At 48.1% G+C, this 24,181-nt stretch overlaps 3 protein-coding genes across 8 annotated transcripts in view; 1 reads left to right on the top strand and 2 right to left on the bottom strand.

Moving 5' to 3' along the window:
- RUFY3 (RUN and FYVE domain containing 3) overlaps positions 1-3,137 on the bottom strand; it is a 52,554-nt gene extending 49,417 nt beyond the window's left edge. For 3 of the 6 annotated variants that reach the window (XR_010071347.1, XR_010071346.1, XM_063336786.1), the window contains exon 1: positions 2,466-2,814. Coding sequence is in view for 3 of the 6 variants with exons in the window: in XM_063336786.1 (XP_063192856.1) it covers positions 2,466-2,784 (319 nt within the window). In the remaining 3 variants the exon portion in view is untranslated. Of the gene's footprint in view, positions 1-2,465; positions 2,816-2,941 lie in introns of those variants that run through there. The other 3 variants (XM_063336792.1, XM_063336785.1, XM_063336793.1) reach the window with 3 other exon arrangements.
- Positions 3,138-7,473: 4,336 nt separating this feature from the next.
- UTP3 (UTP3 small subunit processome component) lies at positions 7,474-9,144 on the bottom strand. The gene has a single exon (XM_063337062.1). The coding sequence runs from the start codon at positions 9,103-9,105 to the stop codon at positions 7,531-7,533; it is 1,575 nt and encodes a 524-aa protein (XP_063193132.1). The 5' UTR covers positions 9,106-9,144; the 3' UTR covers positions 7,474-7,530.
- A 3,946-nt stretch (positions 9,145-13,090) lies between these two features.
- On the top strand, positions 13,091-19,584 carry JCHAIN (joining chain of multimeric IgA and IgM). Its single transcript, XM_063335880.1, has 4 exons — positions 13,091-13,255; positions 17,306-17,441; positions 17,554-17,634; positions 18,119-19,584. The coding sequence occupies exons 1-4, from the start codon at positions 13,192-13,194 to the stop codon at positions 18,318-18,320; spliced, it is 483 nt and encodes a 160-aa protein (XP_063191950.1). The 5' UTR covers positions 13,091-13,191; the 3' UTR covers positions 18,321-19,584.
- Positions 19,585-24,181: the final 4,597 nt, after the last annotated feature.

The raw sequence follows: 24,181 nt of genomic DNA, 5'->3' as shown, positions 1-24,181 counted from the left end.
ATAAAGTTGTAGGACAGACGCAATCTTATGATTTCATTCTTTGTTATGACATATTCGTCACATATATTTGCCGCTGGGCTTCAGATCCCCAGCACTTCAAATAAACCTCCAAAAGATTCCGAAATATCGACTTTGTGGTATATTGGTCGCTACCTCTACTATAACAGCTGTCGATACACAGTAATTATTTTCATTACTACTCATGGAAAGGACAGCCTTCAGGGAGGAACTCGTGATCCAGCAGGAAACACCCTTCACTTAGATTGACGCTTTCACTTTACAGCTATGTAGAGAGGAATTAGTATTCATAGAGTATATAGAGTATGTATTTTTTATTTTTAATACGCACATGAGATGCAAAAATAGCCTTCTTCACACTCCTCAGTTTACCTTAACTCCAAAATTAACACCAGCACTGAAGAATCACGGGAAGTTGCAGAACAAGGAGAAGCAGATCAGGAACAGCCGATGCTGAGCTGTTACAGGTTACAGCAACCTGAATTCGTGATACTTGAGAAGAACCTGTGAAACGGGGCTCCACGGGCCACCGAGGAGTCTCAACACAGACACGACAACCTTTACAGCCCGGACCCTGATTAACGCCGCCGCAATCCAACGCTGCACAGAGTAACGGCCACCTAGAGGAGACGCAAAAAGTAATGACACCTGCAAGGCCACCTACTCCCCCGGTAGCCAGGGTTAAGTTCAGCGGTTAAACACACAACATCCCTTCTGCGCCAGAGTGAAGGTCTGCCCGCTGCTTCAACAATCCCGACGCAGCCGGAGAACGAGGAAAACTCCGCAGCAGAACCCACTGCTCAACGGTGAACAAGTGAGAGCCGCTTTTTCAGATAGGAGAACCCGAGAAAGACCCCCAAGACACAAACCCAAACGAGCCAAAGGCAATGAAAAAAGTGATTTACAGATAAGAGCTTGCCCCAGGAGAAAGAGTCCAAGACACCATGCAAACAGATGATGATCCCTCTTCCCTTCGGACGCTGCTGTCACTGCAGTTGTCACTCAGTTACCGAGTGGGCTTTGACATACGGTATTGCACAGGCAGCTATTAGTTCCGAGGCTGAAAAGAACAAGGGCACTTCAATAAACATTTTATAAGGCTTTTTCACAAAGCTCACCTGAATAGTCACCGCAGAGTAAAGGATAAAGCGCTGCTCAACCAGGGGTTTTTACACTACCCTCCTTGTGAACAGACATGCCCACCTCAACGCCTCAGTTTCCCCACATCTACACAGAAACCTTCTTACAACAAAGCTTGAACTTGAAATGCAAATGAGAACTGCAAAAGCACGTTGGCTAAGATTAAGTATGTTTCTTAAAGGCTTCTTTTCTATCGGAGATAGCTCAGTCCCTTGCACGCACATCACAGGACTAAAATGGGCGAAGACTTCCTGATTAGAGGGAAAAAAAAAAACCAACGTAAAAATTAATGTTTTGACAGGAAGCTCCCAGTTTAAATGACAATTTATCAGGGAGGCAGTTCTGGACTGCAGACAGAAATTGGCAGTCAGAGACAGCCCTTCATAGGGCTCAAAACAAAGTTAGGTCATTTCATCTGCTCTGGGCATTACAGAAATTGACTTCTTCCCGCACTGCTTACGGCTCTGCTGAGTAATGGCTTAAATAAAGTACATTAGCTTCAAGACAGACAAAAAAAAAAAAAAAAGAAAAGATACCCACCTCAAAATAGTCAGCTAACGTGTGAGCGAACGCTCACCTGGGACTCAGGCACGAGACGACAAAGCAAACAGCTCAGTTGCCCAAGCCCAGAAGACGAAGCTAGCGGCTATTTTCAAGATGGATGGATGGAAAAGGAAAGATCTCTTCTATCTGCACCCACCCATGGGGTTTTTATTTGTCCTTAACGCACTCGCAACTGCTTCTCAGTACTCCAGCTTACCCAAATACACCACGAGGGTGTTGTAAACAGCGTTACGAAGCAGAAAACTACTTCTCACCCAACACGCCCCACGCAAGAGCGCAGCCGGCCGTGCACCTGAACCTCGCGGAGCGGCCAGCACGCCGTGACCTGGCCTTGGGTCTGTTCTCTGCGCCGGCAGAAGGAGGAAGCCCGAGCTTCATCCCAAGCCAAAGACAGCTTGGCCGATTCCAACGGGAACACCAACTCTTCCCAAAGGGTCCCGCAAGGAGAGGCGCCTCCGTAGCGCTGGCTGCGCGGAGCTCACAAAGGCGCGCACAGGCTGCCGCTCGCTGCCCCTGCCCTCGGGGGAGCCACCACGACACCCCCCTCCCGCCGGCTCAGGGGGGCGAGTTTTGGGGGAAACGCCCCATTTCCAGGAGCCCACGCTGACGGCTCCTGCCTGCCCAGAGCCGCTCCCTCCCTCAGGCGGGGGGAGCCCGGCGGACGGCGGCCCTCAGCCCTGCCATGACACCTCCCGCCGCCCCGGCCCCGCCGCACCCCGGGGAGGAGCCCCTCGGCTACTCACGGCCGCCGGCGCCGCCGCTTCCGTCCGGCCCCGGGTAGCTCAGCACCAGCACGGGCAGGGCGGCCCCGCCGCGGGCCGCCGGGGGTCTCCACACGCCGGGCGGCGCGGCGGCGCCTCCTCCATGGCCGGGGTAGAGGAGGAAGAAGGGCGGCGAGGCGGGGGACGCCTCGTCCTCCTCCTCCTCTGCCGCCGCCACCGCCGCCGCCTCCTCCCCGGGCTCGTCCCGCCGCTCCATGGCGGGGGGCAGCTCCGCGCCGGCCCCGTCCCGGGAACTTTCCGCCAGCGGCGGCAGAAGCGGCGGCCGCTCCGCCTCCGCCATCGCCGCCCCGGGCCGCCGGGCCCCGCCCCGGCCGGGAAGCAGGGCCGCGGCCGGCCTCCGCCCCCGCCGCGGCGGGGGGGACGGCGGGGACGGCGGTGTTTCGTTCTCCCCCGTCGCCCCCCGTTCCCCTCCCGACCCCCCGGCCACCGCGCCCTACCTGCCGCGGAGACCGGCCCTGCCGTCACGGCGGCGGCGCGGGCCCGGCCCGGCCCCGGGGAGTAGCTCTCCCCTCGCCCCGGGCTACCACTGGCCCGGGCCGGGCCACCGCTCCCCCGGTGCGGGTGGCCTGAAGGATGGATCGCGCAAGGTCGGCAAGAAACGGGCCACCACACTCTCGCAGGCGGCCGGGCAGTACGGAGGGGACCTTCTTCCCGCCCCTCTTCTAAAGGTTTTGGGGTTGTTTTTCCAGCCTCATACCCTTAACGCTTGCCTTTTCATCACCGCCCAATTCACCTTTCTCACACTTCAAGGAAAAAAAAAACAAACAAAAAAACCCCAACAAGCTAAAGACAAGCCATCTGCTAGCACAAGGTCCCCAGCCCCGCTACCATCGCCGGCCAGACTGCCGTCTGGGGAGTTGGACATCAGCCACCGTATTTCACGGTATCCCACCCTGTATTTCATGGTCTGTTCCTACAGCAAGGCAGAGGGAAGGGGGCAGCAGCCCCCTTGCATGTGGAGTCACCTCCCGGGACCAGAGCCCACGCGCAGGGAAACGCAGAATTTCATCTTAAGATGAGGAAGCCAGACTCCCACATGCTTTAACTTAACCCATGAAGCGAAGCCACAGCACCATCTCCTGCCTCCCCCTCGCTTTCCCAAGGGTAAGATCTCATCGACAGCAGTGTTTTCAGATCCTTTGACAAGAGGTTTCAATACAAGGCCCAAATATATTCCTTACTTAATAGTAAGGAACGACGAAGTAGCAATAGAACTACCAAATAGGCCCCACCAATGGCACCTCCACTTAGATTATCTTTCTGAAGACAGTAATAAAGGCTTCTCATTAAGGCAGGGCAATTAATGTGGACCGTGGCGTTGACAACACATGGGGCAAAAGAACTTAAATCTACCAGTTATGAAAAATACCCTGCATTCAGTGCACTTAGGTTAAGCTGAAACACGTTGCTTCTTTCTTTCTTTCTAAACATCACATAGAAATTGCAAAAACAACGCTGTGATGGGAACCGACTCCTGGAGACTGCTCTGTCCAGTGCTGCCCTAAGTCCTGCAACATGTTGCAACTCATTTAACAGATGCTTTAATCCATTTTACAAATCTCAAAGCCGAATATTTGCATTTCTATTCACTAGCGAGAGTAAAACAACATTCCGACTGTTGCTGACAGAATATCGCAGAAGACAACTAGGAGAGCCTTGACAACATTTGTGGCAGTGACAGATGTATTTCCATGCGAGTTACTGAATCTATCTTCCTTACCTGGTATAAATAGAAGTTGCAGGCCGTGATGCAGAAAGCATTGTCCACTTCTCTGCCACCGTACATTTTCTGCCCAAGCTTCCAAAGGCACACCAGGCCTACTCTGGGTGCTTATCACCCACCAAGGAGCATGTTTTCCAGGTGTAGAAGAACGACACAGCAGCTCATACCTCTCCTTAGAGCTTCCTACACACCACCTATGTGCTTCTGAAATATGAATCATTTACGTGCAAGCGCACAGGGGACTGACTACCTCTGGAATTAGCGTGCTCCGAGCGAGGGGATGGAAAGGACAGGGGTCCAATATCTCCTCCAAGGCCATGTGGGGTGATTCAGGTGTCACCTGAGCACACAAGTCCCAACCTGCACTAGGCGCTGCCAAGGCAAACCCATCACCGGTCCTTTCCGAGCAGGGCAGCCGGCGCTTGCCATCCTGGCGAGGACGAGTGCCATCCCATGGCTGAAGCACATCACTTGGCAGGGTCAGTGCCTTCTCCAGAAACACTGTTGGAAGAAGGAAACAAAAAAACAAAACCCAAACAAACCAGCGTTAACCATCACCTTGCTCCACTTCTCTTATTTTCCAGACCATCATCTGTGGTCCTTCCTCTATTTTGCACATGTCCATTTTCATAGGGATCTTCAAAACCTCTTTGCCATCAGGGATTTCCCTTGAGCACAAAACATCCCTTTAAGAAGTGTTTCTTGGAGCAATATTACCGTGTCCGCCCTCCCACAGCATTAATAATCACAGCCTTCCCATGATCACTCATACATAAAATCATACGGGAAAGAGCTATTTACGGCTTCGTCCAATCTCTGAACTAACCAACCGAACCTAATGCTGCGTTTAATCTTCATTAAAATGGGTTTGCACAGTGGTCCGGGGAGTCGTGCTGTGCCATCTGCTGGCTGTCTCTGCCTTCCCTCTCGCCTTCAGCCTTCATCCCATCCTTTTTGGGGAGCACGGCTGTTAACAGCACACTAATTTATTATTTGCCTTATTTATTGCTCAGATGGAAGTTGCCAGAATTCCGCTTGCCTAAAGCTTTTCAGAGGAACACTAAGGATCCTTACAGCTTGCCTACACATCTGCAAGAGATCGCCAGCCCTTCGTTTTTGCACAAAGTGCGAAATGTGCGTGAGCAGGCGCTGTAGTAATGAGATCAGTTAGCATCTCTGCAGGATATTTTCCGCATCCCACGTGATGCCTCTTATGCAACCCCAATTCCTTCCCAGAAAAAGCACCTAAGCTGCTTCTTTTTCCCGGCACATCACCTTTTACTGACCTCTTGGCAAAGCCTCAGGAGCGTAGCTCAGCATTATCAGTGGCAGCCTCCATCAGGTTTCCCAGGCGGAGTTCATAAACGACATCATTTCGCGAAAAGCTCTAGTTCCCTTCTCGGTAAAAAGGCTGTAAGTTATGCATTTCTCACCAGGAAGAGCAAACAGCTAGCACTGTTGATGCCTGCTCAGGGAAAGGGAGCAAAAGCACAGGTGAAGGACATCTGTATCCCCACAGCTAACAGGTTATGTAGCGCACCTGAGGCCATCAGGTCACAGACAGCATTGCTCAAATGAGCAGACACCTTCAGTGACCTTTTCAAGCAAGCCTCATCTTTGCCCCGGTGACCCAGGCGATTTCATGGAGCCGATCAATTCACAATGCTTTGTAGACCGTTTCTGTGGAGCAAATGTTTTGGTTTGGTTTTGTTTGGGTGGTTTTGTTTTTTTTTAAACGTGTTTTTATTTATTATGCAGCATTTAACTGCTGTTTGGCCTGTCAGCAGCAGGGGGCAAACAAATGCAGGGCCATGAAAGTCAGCAGAACTCGTCATTTCACTATTTTGTCCTATACATCTACCTACCATACCAGAAGCCCCTCCAAAATCACCACGTATAGCTTCACATCCCATGGATCCGGGACAGTTAAGGACTACAAAGAGTCTCCTTACTTCTGTTCCCATCGGTCCAGCTGAAGTTGGTTGTTTTTCTACCTCTCCCTTCAACATTCAGCTTTCAAAATTAACACAATATTTTCCTGTCAGCAAACAACAGCGTGTTCCTGGCAGAAACAGGCCCAGGCGTAAAGTTTTACATCAAAACCTCTGGAAGCACATTCGACTCGCAGAAAAGGAGCGGAGCAGCCGTAGGTTCGAATTACAGCATCCGGCCTGTCACACCTTCAAGAACACGGGCTCATATTTTGGCTTCCCCCAAGACTATCACACACTAAAAAAAAACAAAACAACAAACCCAAAACAAAACACAAACCACCCCAACCAAACCACCCAGGTACACTAGCTCTTCTGCAACTGAAGTAGCATTTATTGACAAAAAAAATATTCACCTGAAGTTATTTCACACAGGAAACAGCCAGCACTACCTTTCAGATGCTACTGGTGGACAAATCAAGGCACGGGCTCCCCAAAACCCATCCCAGACACAAGGGCAGGTCTTACCTGAGGCAGTGTTTGTTAAACTTTTAATAAAAATTCATCAGTCATTCCCCCTTTACAGCCTGAACTGGAACTGGCCACTCCCAGCAAGAACTTCAATGTGGGGTTAAACACGTTTCTCCACCAGAAGGCATGGAAGTAAAAGAAATATTTTTAAGGTTTACCTTCTAACTGAAGACGCCCTTACATCTTACCTGTTTGTCCTGTATCAATACTGTGTTAGGCCTACAGCAGCAGGCAACAGTTAATATATTTATCATGGATGAAGCGAGTGTGTTTATCACAGACACAAATAACTACGGAATCCAGCCAAGTCCTTGCTTCGCTTCTCACTGAACTCAGAAAGAGGGGAAACGGCACCTCAGGCCTCATGAGATTTAAGTAATAGCTTTCTGCTCAGTTACAGAATTAAAAGGAGGGCCCAGAACAAGACAGGAAAAAGACGGCAGCGACAGTTGCACGACCCGCCTCGTCACCCACCCGCTGGAGATCCCTCCGTCCCACCCCCATCTCCCCATCGATCCCACACAGACCATTGCATTCCCTTTGCTTGAAACATCCCTCGTGGTCTCTCAGAGCCAGTATTTACAGTGCGGAAAGACAGCATCACAATAAAGAAAAACCTCTTTTCTTTATGTCGGCCAGGTGAGGAAAGGGCCCCGTGCCACTTTTAGAGACAGTACCTTCTGAAAAGCATCCTCTGAAAAAAAAAACAACACCAAACCCAAACCACAAATACCACCCCCAACCCCAGTTTTGTTAAGATAAACACACACAATCTTTTACAAAATTTTTATTGGATTCAGTAGTGCTACTCGCAGCTCTCAGAAAAAGAGAAAAGTTAGTATCATTGAAGCTTCCTGCTTTTCTTAACTCCCGCGCGAATGCCAGACAGTTCCCCGGCGTATCTGTGCAATTCCCTCCGAACTTCACGGACCTGGCCCTTGCGGCGAATCTTGGCTCGCCGAAACTTCTCCCTGTGCTTGACCCTGGGGTTGCGATCGATCTTCTTCCTTCTGGGCGTGAGGCCTTTGTTCTTGATCATCTGATAGGTCACACCTCTCTTCTTATTTGGATCCTCTCCTTCCAGCACCGCTTCTTCTTCAAGCATGCCTTGGTCTTCAGTTCTCTTCCTCTTGAGTTTCATCTTCTCCTCCATCTTCTTGTAGTACTCTAGGGCAGCCTCTTCGTCCAGGTCTGACTCATCTGACGGTTCGTCAGCAGTAGCCCGGCCATTAGGAAGCACAGGAGCACGCTTTGATTTTTTCTTAACATCCAGTGGGAGAAACACCGCAAACTTCTTCTCTCTCCGTAGTTTATCTTCCTTCTTATCATAGTAGCTTTTCAAAAGCATACGAACTTGTGAGGATAACTTTTGATCTATAACAGCTAAGTCATTGATTATATTTCTATAAGCAACCAGCCGTTCGATAATGGGGTGACTGTGAACCGGAATCCTCTTGGACTTCAAAACCAAATAGAAACTGATGTTGGCACAGTAATTCAGGTAGAGATGATACTTGGTCTGCAAATAGCGACTGCCCTTCCCTTGCGGGATAGTGCCGTTTTTGACCATTTGCAGCAGCGGGTGCAGCTCGTCCTTGAGCTCCATGAGCTTGACTTCCAAGTCCTCAATCAGGTGCAGGAGCTCAGGGGACTCCTGCTTCAGCAGCTTCAGCTGCTCCTTCTTGGGAAGGGCCTGCAAATCCTTGTCAATCTTCTGCCCCTTGCTATCGTGGGTTTTCTGCTGCTCAGCCAGATAGCCCTGGATCATATCCAGCCCGTAATCATCTTCCCCCAGGTCTTGCACCAACCTCCTCTGGATGACTTGAGCCTCCTGCTCCTCTTCCTCCTCCTCAGCATCGACTTCTTGCTGGCTACGCTTGCCCTTGGCCTGGGCATCACTCCCGTAGTCCGTGTCGTAGTACAGCTGCTTGCGTTGGCCCCAGGAGAGCTCATGGGGGAGCTTGGTGTCCTGGCGGCGCTCCTCCAAGTCGCTTTCCATGGAGAGGTCCCCATCTTCATCTTCAACCTCATCTTCCTCCTCCTCTTCACCTTCTCCACCCTCCTCTTCTTCACCTTCTTCATCCTCCTCACCTTCTCCATCCTCCTCTTCCTCACCTTCGTCCTCTTCTGCGCTGTGGTCTATGAAAAGATCCACACCCTGTTTCTCCTCCTCCTCCTCTTCTTCGTCTTCCTCCTCGCTGTCCTCGGGCAGCTGCAGGCCCAGCACTTCCTCCTCCTCCTCCTCACTGTCCCCGGCCTCCTCCTCCCCGCTCTCCAGGGCCGCCATCACCGCCCGGAACTGCGCCTCCTGGAAGTCCTCCTCCTCCTCCGGCGCTCCGGGCGCCTCCTCCCCGACATCCTCCGCCTCGGCAGGGTCTGGCGGCGGCCGCAGGACGGTGCCGCGGCGAGTCCTCATGGCTCCGCTCCGCGTCCTCACGGCTCCGCTTCCGGCTCTCTGCGCCGCGCTTCCGCTTCCGGCCCGGCCGCCCTTCCGCTTCCCGCCGCCCTTCCGCTTCCGGGCCGGGTGTTCCCGCCGCCGTCGGGCGTCGGTGTTTGCTGACGGCTGGCGGTTCCGTGCCGGAGGTACCGGTGGGATCGCTCCAGGTGCGGAGCCGGCGGGAGCTGGCTTCTCCCATGGGATTGCCCGTAGAGCAATAGCCCATAGGCGCAGCCCCGGGAGGAGCCGCCCTTCCATTCCATCCTGACAGGTGTCGGCAACGAATAATGCCACAGAGAAATAAAAGAGTGCCTTTTTTAACTCCTTTAGGGTTGTTTTTTTTCCACGTACAAATGCCGTCTGTACAGTAATCTTACCATAACGAGAGGAAAAAAAAACACCCCAAATCGCGACAGAAAGCGCACCTGACATCTGTCCCCCCTTAACTGAAACTCCTCATTGCTCAGTTCCCTACAACCACACCGAAGTTTCAGAGAGAAGACGACGTGTTTGAAAACCTCCCTGGGCACATCCGAGGTACATAAATTAACTCTCCCGAGTCCTTCCCTCCACCAAACTGCATCTTTGGAGGGACACGGGCATCTCCAGCCCGTCCCCGGGGGCTGCGGATCAGCGTCAGGCAGCTGCTGGTGTCCCAGTCCGATGGAGCTCAGAAACCCAGATAAATTAAGCAGCCACACAGCCCAGCGAGAGGAGTTCTGCTTAGAACGAGTGCAGGTGTTTTTTTCTCACTGCAGAACAGGTGCGGTTTTATTTATAAGTTCTGTCCACCTTGTGGAAAAAGACATGTCAAGCAAATATTGAGGTTAACTGAAACAGAGAGGGGTGCACATTTTTACTCACTTCTTGGCAATTCATTTGGATTCTGGTAGATCTCTGAGGGCAGACCAATCTCGCGAGCCTTTTTTCTGACACATTCAGCTTCTGCACATAGTCACCTCCAGGTCAAAATTTTCCATATTTGCGCTTGCACCAAATATTTCTTTTGCTTCAGACTAAGACGCTTTTTCCAAATCCGTCCGTGCCAATTTTCAGGTATCACCTCCCCTGGATACAGGCCTGGAACAAGAATAACTTGGTTTGGGGCAACGAGACATAACACTCATTTAATTTGTTAGCCACACCTCAGTGGAAATTCTCACTTTATACTGGCTGGCCACTAAAATACAGCCCTCCCCTGATCAGGCTTTGTAGTCTTTCTGCTTAATCCTACCATTTTTTGGGGGTGAAGTCCATCCAGAGAATTCTCCAATCAGTTTCTGTGTGGTTAAAACTCCAGGTAACTTTTGCTAACTCGACTTACAGAAACCCAGGCCTTCAGTGTGTCCCTGACCCTGGTTTCCGTCCAACTGCCCTCACAGTGTAGCACCCTCATTTTTTTTATTTTTTTTTTTTTTTTCAAGTTTGTTCTTTCAAAATTCAGAGCCTTAAAACCAGACCAACTTCCACATAAACCCTCCGTGATTTCAATGGAATTTACCTGTTGTCTCTCAATCCAAGGGTAATGTCTAAGAGCAGAAAAGAAATGACACCTACAGACATTCACACCTTCTCCAGGACTTGCTGAAAATATCATCCGCTTCTGGTGAAGCTGGAGATGACCTCCAATATGAGCGAGTTCGTCCAGTTATCAGGAACTGCTCACGCCAAATCACACTGGTTTGCTGTAAGCATCAGTGGAATCACCACTACTAATACCATGATCAGTGACCACTGCAGGTCTGTTTTAATCCACCAGTTTCTCTGCTCCTGAGCGAGAAATGAGGAGAAAAGCAAGCCGTAGGACAGACTGCTAGTGGACGGTGTGTTATCTGGAGACACCCCATGCCGCGGTACGGCCGTCCTCCTCTCCACTCCTCACCCAGCGTAGCAAGGACACACACAGACACAACTATTTTGCCTCACTTCATCCAGGCATCTGCCCGGCTTCTTGCCTGGAAAATCCTAGTTCAGCATGTCCAGGGCCAACGGGAGGCACAGGACAAGTGCAAGGAAACAGAGCCTACAAGGCTGGGTCCCGTTTCTTTTCAAATTCTGAATTATTCCTCCACTGGCCTCCGCTTCGCAATGAAGTTGGGAGTCTACCTCCCCACTCAGCCTAGAATTTAAACCTGGGGTGACGGTATGCCAGCCCCTTTCCAAACTGCCACGGTCCTTTAGCGCCTGCTGCCCCAGATAATATTTGGTAATTCAACATGTCACACACTGAGAAGGGGATAGTCCATAAAAGTAACAATTCATAAAACAAGTCTTCCCCTAAAGAGCTTGAAATCTCGATAGAAATCCCCAGAAACATGCAGGTGGCTGAACGGGACTAAAAATAGCTCTCGCGGCACCGCGTACAGACCAAAGGGACTGCATGCAGACATGTAGATTTAGCAACCGAAACTCAGATATGCCGAGCACCGGCAGGCAGGGAAGACCACCGAAATCAACAGAATCACACAGAATATCCTTCTGCTCAGTCAAACCCAAAAATACTCATGAATGCCTCCGCTTGGATTTTACCAGTGCCGTATTTTTATCAGAGCAGTTTGGCAAAAGAGACCAGGACCAGCCTCTTTTGCACAGGCTTTATTCTGCTGCCTGCATCTCCCCTTCTTGTATATTTCTTTAAAAAAAATAAATCTGATTTTGTTACCAAAAAAAGATGACTGAAATAAATAGTGCTTTAGATAGACACTCCTACCACCCCATGGTGAGCCAGGTTTATTTTTAACCTTCTGCAGAAGATGGAGCACAGGGAACACGTTGCTGCTGCTTCAGAAGAGAGCTCCACATAAAACTCTTGGCAATACGTTCTGGGGAGGGAGAAAGGAAAGAAAACCAAGTCTTGCCCTCCTGAAAATGGAAGTCTGGTGGGAGAACAAGGTTTGCGAAGGAGAAATATGGTATAACCCGATGCCCTGCTAGGAACTGGGCTCGCACCCATCATTCCCCACCACCACCGAGGAGAAACCTTGAGCGTGAGCACTGCTGATGCAACACAGCAGCTCATTGCATCATGCAACTGCTGCGTGAGAGGTTCGCACTGGGAGAAAAAGCTGAGAACGCAGATTTTGGGGTCTCTGAATAGCTCTGACTCCTGATGGAGGTGTTTGGAGGTCCTTGCTAAAAAGTACTATTAAGGCCAGGCTCCCCTTCACTAGTGGCCTTTTCTGTGCAAGACACATACATACGCTACACACACAGCTCCGGTCATTGCAGGTTACGCTGCAATGCTATTTTTTCCAGAGTTACACAGGTGATCCCAAATCTGGGACAGGAAAAAAACAACCCAAGTCTTCTCCAGTACTCCCCTCCTTCAGGAGTCATCTGCTTGCCCAATAGCTGAGACCGTTCCCCTGGGAGCTGACTCAGCCTTTCTTGTACCACAAATCCCATGGAGGCCCTTTTCCATTCAACAGGAAAGGAACCCCTTGATGGAGTGGGCAAAGCTGGAGGAAGAGCTCAGCTTTGCCACAGACCTGCTGTTGCTTTACCCCTTCTTTTACCCCTCCCCTCTCTCATCTTGTCTGCTCTGACTGCAAGCTCTTTGGGGGCAGGTCGAGCCCCTAATGTGTGTCTGCAGAGAACCTGGGGCAAACAGGATTCTGCTCCTGAAGACTTTAAGCCTTTTGATATCCCGAGTCAAGTGATCTTTAAGTCCAAGTTATCAAAGCTAGGAGCCAGAGCTGTCACCTTTTGGCTACCTGGAAACTTTCTTCCCTCACACTCCTCACGCCCAGGTGGGAGAGTGCCACCGGCCCTGGCCATAAGGTGTCCCCTAAGGACCAGGGTGGTTTTGCACTTTGCTTCATTGCTTGTTGGTGGTGAACATAATGAAAACACGCAGTAATAGCGCAACCCCCTGCCCCTCTTCACCTTTGAAAGCTAGAGGTCTCCGTGCATTAAACATGCCTGGTTTCAGTCCCCAGCCACATTTTCCACGGTGTCGGTGCTGGGCTGTTTATTTTAGGAAACAAAGAGCTGTATCATTTGCACACGCCCTTATAGGCAGACACAGGCTCTCCACTCCTGTTCTTCAAAAGAAGGGGAGGCAAGATGAAGAGCTCTTTGTTGCTGTGCGTGGCCTTGGCCATCTCCTCGGGGTTCGTCCTTGTGGCAGGTAGGTGAGAAATTAAGAGCATGGAAAACTGCTTAAGATACCAGTGACGGGTTTTGTGTAATTGGCCATTAATAATTTTAAGAGTCAAAAAAATTCGAACCTCAAAGCGTGCTCAAGCAGTCATGCTTCAGTGGTTCTTGGACGCCTCAGTGTCTTTCTGCACCGCGGAGCTGTGCGATTTTAATTTCTGCCTTGAGGCTAAAGAAGTGATGGCTAGCTGCAAATTTAAGGCTTTACAATTAGCCATTTTTGATCGGTTCTCTAAAGCAACAAACCGCAAAAACGCATGCTTGCTTTCCCGCAGCGCTAGGAAGCTCGCAAGACTCTTACCTGCTAGATTTAAAGGCCTCTAAGAATCTTTCTGGTAATCCTGTCATATCGCTACTGCCATCTTTTTTCCCTCATTAAGCTGTAGTTTATCATGTAGCTCCACTGAATTTCTTGGAGGCTCTCAGTCGAGGCTGCAATCAGACTGTTATCCCAGCACACTCAGTGCATTTGATGGGTAACGGGTACTGTCTGTACTAATACCAGATCTCTATATGACACCCTCATTCACATGGCGGATCTGGTTGGCAAGGGTAAGTCCATGCTGAAGGATAACCATCCCAACAGCTGGGCAACAGCATCCCTGCGTTTCCTCTGGCTTTCAGGAAAGGGCATCTTGTTGCCTAACAAGGCAGGTCCTTGGAGAGTACTGCTTCCTACGAAAAGCGACCAGCTGTATAACCCAGGAACTGAAAAGGCAGAAAACGTTGAGAAATACTGTGTCAGTTCAACACAGAGCCCAGCCTGGTTTTCCCCATTCATACCCGTGGCTTGAGATATGTATGCACACATAAGGAGCCCGGAGGGGAAGTCAAATTTGAGTTACATGCACCTACAAGAGTGCTGTTTTTACTAATTATATTGCAATTACTGTATTTTGGGGCTAATTGAGCCTCTTCCTGCTTTATTAAAGTAGCTATTTGCACTTGCAACCAAGTTCGAACAGGTATTTCTGGAATGCCTTTGCTGCAGCCGAGTTTTGTTGAGCTTTGCAGTGTTTTACAGGACAAACTGATATTTGAAGATGAGAAATTTTTTTCCAAATAAGCTGAGTGTCGAGGAGGGAGGGAACGCTATCTTGCAGGAAACCATGCACCAGAAAATCCAACCTGCAGACATTTCGGAGGACATTAGAAAATTTTGTATTTAACTACTTCCTCCCCAAAGGGATTTGGCTGAGCGATACATGGAAATATTGCTGATAAAACTTTCTTTTTCTGCAGCTTTGAGATTTTGCTTTAAAAAAACAACATATGGAGTACCTGTAACTTTTACGGTTAGTGATGCCAAGAGTATTGCACAAGGAATTAAATCAGGACAATATTTTTAGAGCAGAGTCAAAAAAACCCTGCAGGTTCATAAAAGTATATTAACACAAAGCTCCCAAAGGTTTTGGGACAAATTTTGAAGCCAATAGGATCTGACTTGAATATTGGCTTTGGATTAAGGGCTTAGAAAGAAACGCACACAACATTACCTAGAATACAGTGACAGACATTGGAGGAAGCTCTATGTGAAGGACAAGAAGCCAGACACTTTCTATATGAAAAAAAATAAAGGCTAAGACTCAAGGAGGCAGAGACTGAAGAGGGTTTTCCAGTAAGCTGGAAGCTCTGAGCAAGCTCTGAGCAACCCGATCTAGTGGGAGGTGTCCCTGCCCATGACAGGGGGGTTGGAACAAGATGGTCTTTAAGGTCCCTTCCGACCCTGACAATTCTATGATTCTAAGCTTCTGCTTCAGTGGGAAACGTTCGTGTTGAGCGATGAGTTGGCAGAGAGGAAGCATGCAGAGCGAGGGAGGTTGCAATAAGGGGTGTAAAGAGACAAGCACCATTAAACTCCAAGTAATGACCACCTCCGCGTGTCAGATACGATTATGTATTGCTGCCTTGGTGGGGCACGCTGCCATCAGAAGCGTGACTGGACTTACACTCTGTGCACCTTTTGCAGTGGTATGTGGCCAGCTGGCCAGTTGTGCTGGATGCTATACAGAGAAACTCTCAAAGCCACCCCTTACTCTGAAGGGCTCAATGGGCACCTGCTGCAGTGGGACACGCTGCAGAGGGATAAAGAAAAGCATAAAGGGCAAGATCTCTTACATGCCCGTAATCGCTTGCTCCACTGCCCAAAGCAGGAGAGCAAGGTATTTTCATTCCCGATTGAGAAACCTCCCCAGCAAACATTTTTCAGAAGGTATTCTGCTCTCCGTCACAGAAATAGCATCCGAAACCAGCAGGTGAATTGTGTGGTCAGTCTGAGGCATCATCTTACACAACTTTGGCGCCTTTTTCACAATTATGTGGCCTGTAAGGATCTCGGAAAATAACCCAGTGGAATGGAAGCAGATGAGACCAGCACATTGTAGGGGCAGGAAGCAAGCTCTAAGAAGCCTTGGGTAGAAAACCTGGCATGCTATTTTCATTACATTGTACGGAGTAGACACTTAGGGGCTCTGCCAACCAATCCTGTCCTTGTTTGGTCTCGCAGGCAGCTTCATGTGACAGGTACGCCACTGCCAATAGCAGCTAACAACAGCAAATTGACAGTACCGCTTGGCGTCCGTGTGCTCCTCCTGGATCCCAGCTTCACTATTGCTCCCACAGGCTTTGAGCACTGTCCCTATAGCAACAGGGTCTGCTGTTCGTAAAACCCAGCAGCTTTGGACATAGAAATAAAAAAAAACCACAGACATGAGCTTATGCAACATGTCTGCTTCCTTACTGACCCATGCTTTGGCAACTGCCAGAAATCCAGCTGTTAGGACCACAGCCTTTAAGTCAAAGTGATTATGAAATCTTCCATAAACACGATGGACCGACACTTTTACCCTCTTTCTTTCTCCCCATGGTTAAACCAAAGGACAAGCAGGGTAAGCCAGTCCCCAGGACTGAGGTCCATCTGAGCCCAGTCATAACTACCTCCGTCTTACAAAAACCACTGGTTTTGGTACTTCTAAGCAGACCGGAGATGCTATAGGAAGAGCAATGCTGCAAAGTGACAGCTGTGAACTTCATTTTAGCAGCCTGTAGAAGTACAGAGGGATGTAAAAACAGCCACTTAAGAAAGGCATGACTGTGTGTGCATATAAAAGCAAGGCTGGCTTGCTTTGAGTGAAGAGACCAGAGGCTCTGCGTTGAGGAAAACCAGCTAGCAAAGAACAAGCTATTTCAAATCCATCTACTTGCACAGTAAGTAGGCGCTGCATGCCACCAGGAACATTCAAAAAGCCTCTGGGTGACAGATGGGATATTTTACCCTGTTTTGACCGAGTTTCATATTGAATAGCATGCTAAAAGTACAGGAGACATAGGCAAGCTGGTGGTTCTTTATTTGAGGAAGGTCCTCAACTGCCCAACTCAACTTCAGGATAGATAGAAGACCAAAACAAGTCAGGACTGGAGTCTTCCCTGCAAACCACAACCATCCTAAGGGCCGCTTACCTTTCACTGCCAGGTCACCAGGCTGCCATCTTGCTGGGTCCTGTAGTGCTTTTTGGCATCCGTTCCCTCAGGGACCTGAAGGACAACATACCACACAAGGAAAACTGACACATCTGCCACATTGGCAAGGTCAGAGGCATTTATTTAGAAGCCAGATCCAAACTAGGGTTTGGACTGCTGAACAGTCCTGGTGCACTAGAGTGGAACTGGGTAACCGCCAGCTGCCAAGCATAGCTCAAATTTTGCAAGGGGAATTTCCTCCCGTTTCACAAGAAACCCTTGCATATTTGTCTCTCTCCAGCAACAGAGCGTCCAGGTTCATTGTTTGCTCCTTCCCAGTCCCATCACCTCCACGTACAGAAGCATACCGTAGACTGAGCAGGGAAGACAGCTGAACTCATCTTTGCCAAGAGGCTCATTTGTGCCTGTCGCAAGCTGGACTTTAATCAATCCAGATGCCATAACAGTGCATTTCTGGCGTTGTCATCACTTGGCTTTCTGCTAGAGCAGGTTTCAAGGTCTTTTCTTCTCGACTCTGGGATTGCATATCCTGTGCTTGCAGGTTATCCACGGAACTCTGAGGACGAGGAGTATGTGCTGGTCAATAACAAGTGTCAGTGTGTAACAGTGACCTCAAAGTTTGTCCCCTCCAAAGAAAATCCCGGTGAAGAAATCCTGGAGAGAAACATACGCATCCTGTAAGTGGCAGACAAGTATTAGACAAGGTGTTGAATCGGGAATCGTTCACAGCAGAATAGTCCCGTTTAATAAGCAGTTTTCATGAGAGCGGTTCTCTTCCCTCCTTTGCAGAGTCCCCCTGAAGGCTCGAGAGAACATCTCTGACCCCCTGTCCCCACTCAGAACCACTTTTGTCTACCGCATGACTGAACTGTAAGTAATTTTATTTACTAAGTTGATTTCCTAAGACTTAACCTCCCCTGCAGGATTGCCCACAGCAGCTCATAAACATGCTTGAAGGCCAGTAGAGAAGGTGAGGGAGAGTCACAGAGGAAACTCTTCCCGACGGAGCCTACCTTTCATATTCTGTTGCAAACCAAGAAGTTATCTCCATGATTAGTTCACATAAGGTTTCACATGTAGACGAAAGTTTCATTCTGATCCCTGTTCGTCTCAAATATCTTAAAGATCAGCAAATTACACATTGCCTTTTTAACCCTCTCTTTTAGGGATCCGTCTTGGCAAAAGCAGTTCAACAACATTAAAAGCATCTATCTGGGAGTTGCTGGGTAAAACCCAGGAAGGCCAGAGTACTCTTCTAGCTACATCTGGAGATCAGCAAGGAAGATTTGGGTTTTACCAGGGGCAGCTTTTCATCACACCTCCTAACGCTTATTTTATTCTCCATCTCTTCTAGCTGCAAAAAATGCGATCCTGTAGAAATTGAGCTGGGTGGTGAGATATACCAGGCTCAGCAGAGCACCTCCTGCGACGAACCTGAAACCTGCTATACCTACGACAGGGACAAGTGCTACACCACAACCTTCCCATTCCGCTACCACGGGGAGATCAGGAATGTTCAAGCAGCTCTGACACCCACGTCCTGCTACGCTGACTAGCTCAATCCACTGCCATGCTAATGCCTTGTCGCAGTCAGCGTTCCTATCAGAAAATACATGTATAGCAGCGTAGTATCTGGACGACAGTGTCCAAAACATCAGCTCCCAGAGTAATGCCAACTTGCCTCTTCATATCCTTTTCAACATCAGACTAGTGCCATCTCCCAAGAGCAGCTACTTGTTGTCATAGACTCTGTTCTCATATCCCCCACAGGCACCCACAATGCCATTATTATACATCTCGGACATTATCACCATATAGACCGGACCCTCAGTAGATGTAAATCAGTAATTCCCTTGAAGTCAAGGGAACTACAGCGATTTACAACACCGGGGAACCTGTCTTTTTGTCAGTCTCCCATTGGTCTTCATCTGAGCAAGGCTGCCACGGACATCAGCAGGCATGTCCACGTACTTCCCTCCCTCAGCCATCTACAGCAAACCTCCGCACACCCTTTATAGGAGACCCTTTGATTACATTAGCAGAACTCATGCCATTACTAGAAGGCTGTCTTACAATCATAGTTGAGAGAATATCTGAACGATGAGACTGAGAATTCAAATTTCAAAGGTAGTTTACAATTGGGCATTCTAGACCCTTCTAGCACTTTGACAATTGCAAGCTTCTAGTTTTCGCATGCATTTAGAGATGATCACAAGATGCCTCCTCCCTGAAGCGTTCTGCAAAGTTGCCAGCGCCTCAGCTGTGCCAGGAATAGTCAAGTCTTCTAGGACATGTTACATATTTCACTTTCTGTGCTTACTTACTGATATTGCTGCCTTCTTCCAAGTCTGCTCCAAGTTCAATTCATTTTAAAAGAAAGCTCAAGTTGACTCAAATTTGTTTTCTTTTTCTGCGTCAAGCTTCAAGAAATACTATGAAGGTGACTCAGTTGCTAGTGCAGGACCCTAGTTCAGGATTCAATTCCTTCTTTCACACCAGCAGGTTTTTTTCCTTTGTACAAGAAACCCTCGCCTAATAAAGGAGCTGATGATTCTGTATTGCACCTTACATTTAAATGCATTACACTGGGTATCACCCACAGAGACATCCTGTACATGAGCACATAAGGTGTCCAGCATTACCTTTGGGGTGGCTGCTATGTTTCTCACTGTTGTCAGAAGTTGATTGGAAAAACCTTTAGCCGTTCTGAAAAGTCCTTACCTGTCTTCACACATAATCGGAATATTAAACCAGCAAAAACCTTATTCTGATAATTGTAGCTTTGTTAGTGAAACAGTAAATAAACATTTTTCTGCAGCAGTCTGTGTGTTATATTCCAGTTCAATGAAAACTCATAAGAAAAAGCCAAGTCTATAATCATATTCTTTCCTCTTTCACAGTGAAGTAAAAAGCTCTCCCTAAATAACTATTTATACTTACAGGCAAAGCCTCCTGAAATACTGGGATAGAAATACTATGATGTACTTGCTGAAACGATGACAGATTGAGGTTGACCTGGTTTATGATTTTAGGATCAGCTCCACATCGCCGAGCTGCTTCAAGACCCTGTGAGTCAGTGCAGGATTGGAGTTTAAAAATCCAAACATCGCCTAAATCACTCTCAGAACTGCAATCCGCAGCTCAGATTTTAACCTCACCACTGGAAAAAGTGCCTTTAAGACTGGTAGGTTGGGGGCTAGTTATTCATATGCAAGGTGGCTGTCCTAAAGAAAAAACAATCTTGTGGGGGGCAAATTTTCAAGAGCAAAAGATTTTTTCCCCCCCACTTCCTTCATGCGATAAGACAGCCAATTCAAAGAAATGCAAAATGCAAAAGGAGGTAACGGGATTCCTGCCGTGTACTGACACAGCTCTGAGTGTTTCAGTGATTAGGTACTAAGCTCTCTGAAATTTGTCTCAAAGATATTTTCGTCTTCCAAGCCCTGGTGTTCACCCGCCTAGGAGTGCTGTCATGTCAGGAGTTCATAGGTTGTGTTGAGGCTGCATTTTATCTCCCAACACAGCTCTTGGGATTACAGCCACAGGAACTTGCCAGTCCCTGGGGCTCAGCCTCTGCCCTGGGACCATCCGCCTAAACGACAAGATTCACATTTACTCACACATCCTGTTGTAAAGCCAACAGAAGATTCACATTTACTCACAACAGGACTGGAAATCACCCTGCAGCGCATCTTGGGAGTCCAGCAATGCCAGCACAGACCGCTCATGAGAGGCATTCAGGAAAAAAAGAAATCAAAGCACAGACTGTTCTCCAAGCAGCTGTGAACAAGTATTTGCTTAGACCACCTTGGGCAGAGCAAATAGCCACTGGGAAAAAAGACAAAGTGTTCTGCAAGCTCCCCGTGTGCTATTCAGCTTTATAATAAAGCAGGATTCATTCCCCCCACAAAGCCTGCGCTGACGGCCCTCCCCTCCCTTGGTACTGGGCTGTGTTAGCCAGGTTTTAAATAACTCAAAGCAACATAGCAAGTTAAATCAGGCTCTGAATCCTTACCCGAAATCCAGGACAGTAAAACAGGAGCGAGTGAGGTCTGCTTGTCCCTGACAGCATACCGGGGAGGGTCTGGGACCTTCGAGGCAGGGGAAGAGGTGCTGATGGACAAGAGAAATTCCCCTTGCTGGGGGCTGTCTTAGATGTGCCATTCAAAACATGTCCTGCTTGTAAATATCTTGTTTTTCAGACTGTGTGGCCACTACTTCAAAGTGGGATTTTTTTGGGGAGTGCTGATGTTGGGGTACAAACGCCTCCCTTGGTGTGCACTCCTTTGTTTCATTATCCAAGTGACTATGGTGGGACAAGGCTTCCCGCTTGGGCTTGCTATACTTTCCTGCCAGCTCCAGCTTTTTCTTCACAGGCGAGGTTGGTTCTTTATCCGCGTATGATGTTTGTTGAATAGTTCATCTTAGTGCATTTAAGCTAAATTCATTTTCTCTGACTTGTAGGAATACATTTTTATTTTGTCTCCACAGGCTACTTCTGGGTTTAATTCTTCCCAGGTCTGTCCACGTCCAAACACTGTTCTGTTGCTTATGCAATGTTGAGTTGAAGAAGGATTTCTCGCTAGTTTTGTTTAGAAGTCCTTTTTGAAGCATGGAAATTTATCCTTATAATCCTGTTCCCAGTTTGACAAAAAAGTTTAATTAGCAGTAGGCACTACAGCACACATTGAAACCGAGCAAAACAAATCCTTGAGGTCCAAGACATTGTTTGACAGTAGGGAATTCAGCAAAGAAAGCAGCTTATGACCGCAACCAACCAGGCAAAGCTGCAGTTTAACTCACAGATACGCCAAAGGGCTACGGGATAGCCCAGTTCCTGCTCTGTAAAGGCTTCAGCTGTTTTTATTAGGTATTTTTGGTGTAGTAATAGATAGCAGGCTATGATTTTTAGTGGTCTCGCTGTATTAAGTCTGCTTTTGTCAGCACAAGGTTTGTCCACAGTGGGATCTTTCAGGTCTTGCAGAAGGCTATCACTTTGTACGCTCTCAGGTGGAAGGTTTCAGTAGGTATATAAACTGCAGCCAGTCGTGCCTTAGAGAATTCAGAGATTACTTATTTATATTCTCTAAAGCAGTAAGCACAATGCTTCAAAAACACTTAGTTGTTTGTGGACCAGGATCTGCAACTAAGGCAGCATGTTACAGCACAAGCCATCATCGGTGCCTTCTAGCCGAGCCCAAGCACTGCTCAGTGCCAAGCGGTTTGCGCCTTGAATTTGGGAGTCCAAACCCAATCTTCAAACTATCATCTGACCGTTTCAGAACTAACTCAAAGCTACCTCTAGGTTCATTCTAAGGGAAGAATATTCTTTTAGGAACAGCTCAGCTACTAGCTTCTATTCATTTTAAGAGAATTTAGAAATCTGTATTAATTCATGGTTGTGAAAGATCCTTCTCTTGTTTTTTCATCTCTCTTTAGATAGGTTCTTGCAAGCTTTGGATGTCTTCTCTGGAGCTCTACTATCATTTCCCCCAGACAGGATTTTCAGAAGGAACTGAAACAAAACATTAAACATAAGCACGATTAGCAGCCTCAAATGACACTTAGAGCGATTAGAGGAAAAGGTAAAGATATGTAAAGAGAAAGGGTCCAAAAATCCAGTGCACACATTGCTCAGTTGCAGCTGTTGCTTATGATAACGAGATGAAACTCAGCGAAGTCCCTTCTTGGGCATTCAGAGGTTGAAATCTCTTTTGCGCCCACAGTTAACACGTAGCACTGCCTTCCGCGCATGCCGGTGAGGCACGATAACATCAGCCACACAAGCTGCAGAGCCGTGCGAGTCCCAAGCGTCCATCAAAATACCTGTTCACCTGCTCCCAGGACAGCGCTTCGTACTGGTCCTTCACATTAAGCACGAACAGGGGGATCCCAGCACCACTTCCAAGACCCTCTGCTGAACTGAGCCCCAGCTCCTTCTGAAGCCCCATTTGCAGTTACACCAGTTCCTCCCCTCCAAAAGCTCCAACACACAGAAGGGAAGAACTGGAGGTCCCTGATCTAGGTGGTTTTACAACCAGAATCTTGGGACAACCCAGCAATAGCCACAAGCACATCAACATGGGGACACAGGCAACAGCCTCAGCAGATTCTCATGACTCACCCGAGGCTTGCTGTAGCCCTTTCTTTCCAGGAATTCCTTCAAGGCCTGTGTGCTGTGCAGCTGTGTGATGTCCATCTCCTAAATTAATTTCCACAGTATATTAAAATAAAAGTCAAATTTCATTTTTCTGTATAGGTTCCACATGCCTAAAGAAACCACACAGCATATATCTGTCCAGCTCTCATGAAAACTTATGAAGCAATAAATATTTTAACTGCTAGCAGCTCTAAGTAGCTCAGATTTCTTTTTTTTCTTTTCAAAGAAATGAGGTTGCTTTGTTAATGCAAAGCTGTTTTTAGCAAATTATAATTTATGATGATGGAATCTTATGTCCTGCGCTACACAGTCATTTCCCCCAGCATCTTTGGAAAGGGAGGTAGGAAGAGTTATTCTTCGTTATCCAAGTAAGCACACCTACCCTCGATAATCTGCAGTCTGTTCCCAGGAGGAGCTGGACACCAGGTGGATTATTATGAATAATAATATATAATGGTGAACTTCACCTTTATTTTTAAGCAACATGAATAAAACCATAACCTTTGCTTTTGTGTTCTTCTGAGCTCAGCTCTTCTCAGGCATCCTGTCTGCGTAACTTACTCTTTTGTCTTACAGGCAGCAATTTGTTATCAAACAGGAGCGACACTTGCCATTCAGCTCACCAGCCCTTTGCACTTGGCATCATTTTAGTCCCATGCAACTCAGTTTTGCATTTGGAAGGAGTGCCCTCTAGAGCATGAGCAACGTCCTCCCTTCTTACTGTGCAGTAAGTGTGAAGGTGAAGTAGATTTATTTTTTTTTTTAAGAAAAGGAAACTAAAGCTACATCTAAGTAAACCCAGTCATTGAAGAAGAGCCTGCCTGCTCTTCAAACCCCTCCTAATAACACCATGTACCACAGCCGAATCCAGCACCTTTGTCAAGGTAGGTATTGCAGTGAAACAAAACCAAGATAAAAACACCCTAAAGCATTCCGAGGTGCCCATTGCATAGGAATACATTTTGGCCACATATGATGCCAAAAGCATCCAAGGAACCGGATGTACAACATTGATTTCAACTAAACCTTGATTTGTGCTTATTCGCCTTCCAGAGCTATCGTCCATATACAGGTGCCCTGCAGCCAGGCTAATCCAAGGGATGAGCCTGTTGGAACCGCATTTATCTCAGCTTAGATAACACGGTCTGTGCCACATCTATTCGTGGCTATCAAACACAATACAGCGCCCAGAGACATTCCCATCAGAGAACAATCTCTCCTAGTGACATCAGAAAAGAGTGATATCACTTTTCACAT

This window comes from Chroicocephalus ridibundus, chromosome 5 (genome assembly GCF_963924245.1).
Source record: "Chroicocephalus ridibundus chromosome 5, bChrRid1.1, whole genome shotgun sequence".
Classification (NCBI taxonomy): Eukaryota; Metazoa; Chordata; class Aves; order Charadriiformes; family Laridae; genus Chroicocephalus; species Chroicocephalus ridibundus.
The sequence above is the reverse complement of the archived record's forward strand: the minus strand, read 5'-3'. Positions and strand labels throughout refer to the sequence as shown.

Bases quoted from the DNA above. Each gene is read 5' to 3' on its own strand.
- UTP3 (XM_063337062.1), bottom strand. From the start codon at position 9,105: ATGAGGACTCGCCGCGGCACCGTCCTGCGGCCGCCGCCAGACCCTGCC.
- JCHAIN (XM_063335880.1), top strand. From the start codon at position 13,192: ATGAAGAGCTCTTTGTTGCTGTGCGTGGCCTTGGCCATCTCCTCGGGG. The intron at 17,442-17,553 runs GTAAGTGGCAGA...CCTCCTTTGCAG, and splicing joins GAGAGAAACATACGCATCCT to AGTCCCCCTGAAGGCTCGAG. The intron at 17,635-18,118 runs GTAAGTAATTTT...CATCTCTTCTAG, and splicing joins GTCTACCGCATGACTGAACT to CTGCAAAAAATGCGATCCTG.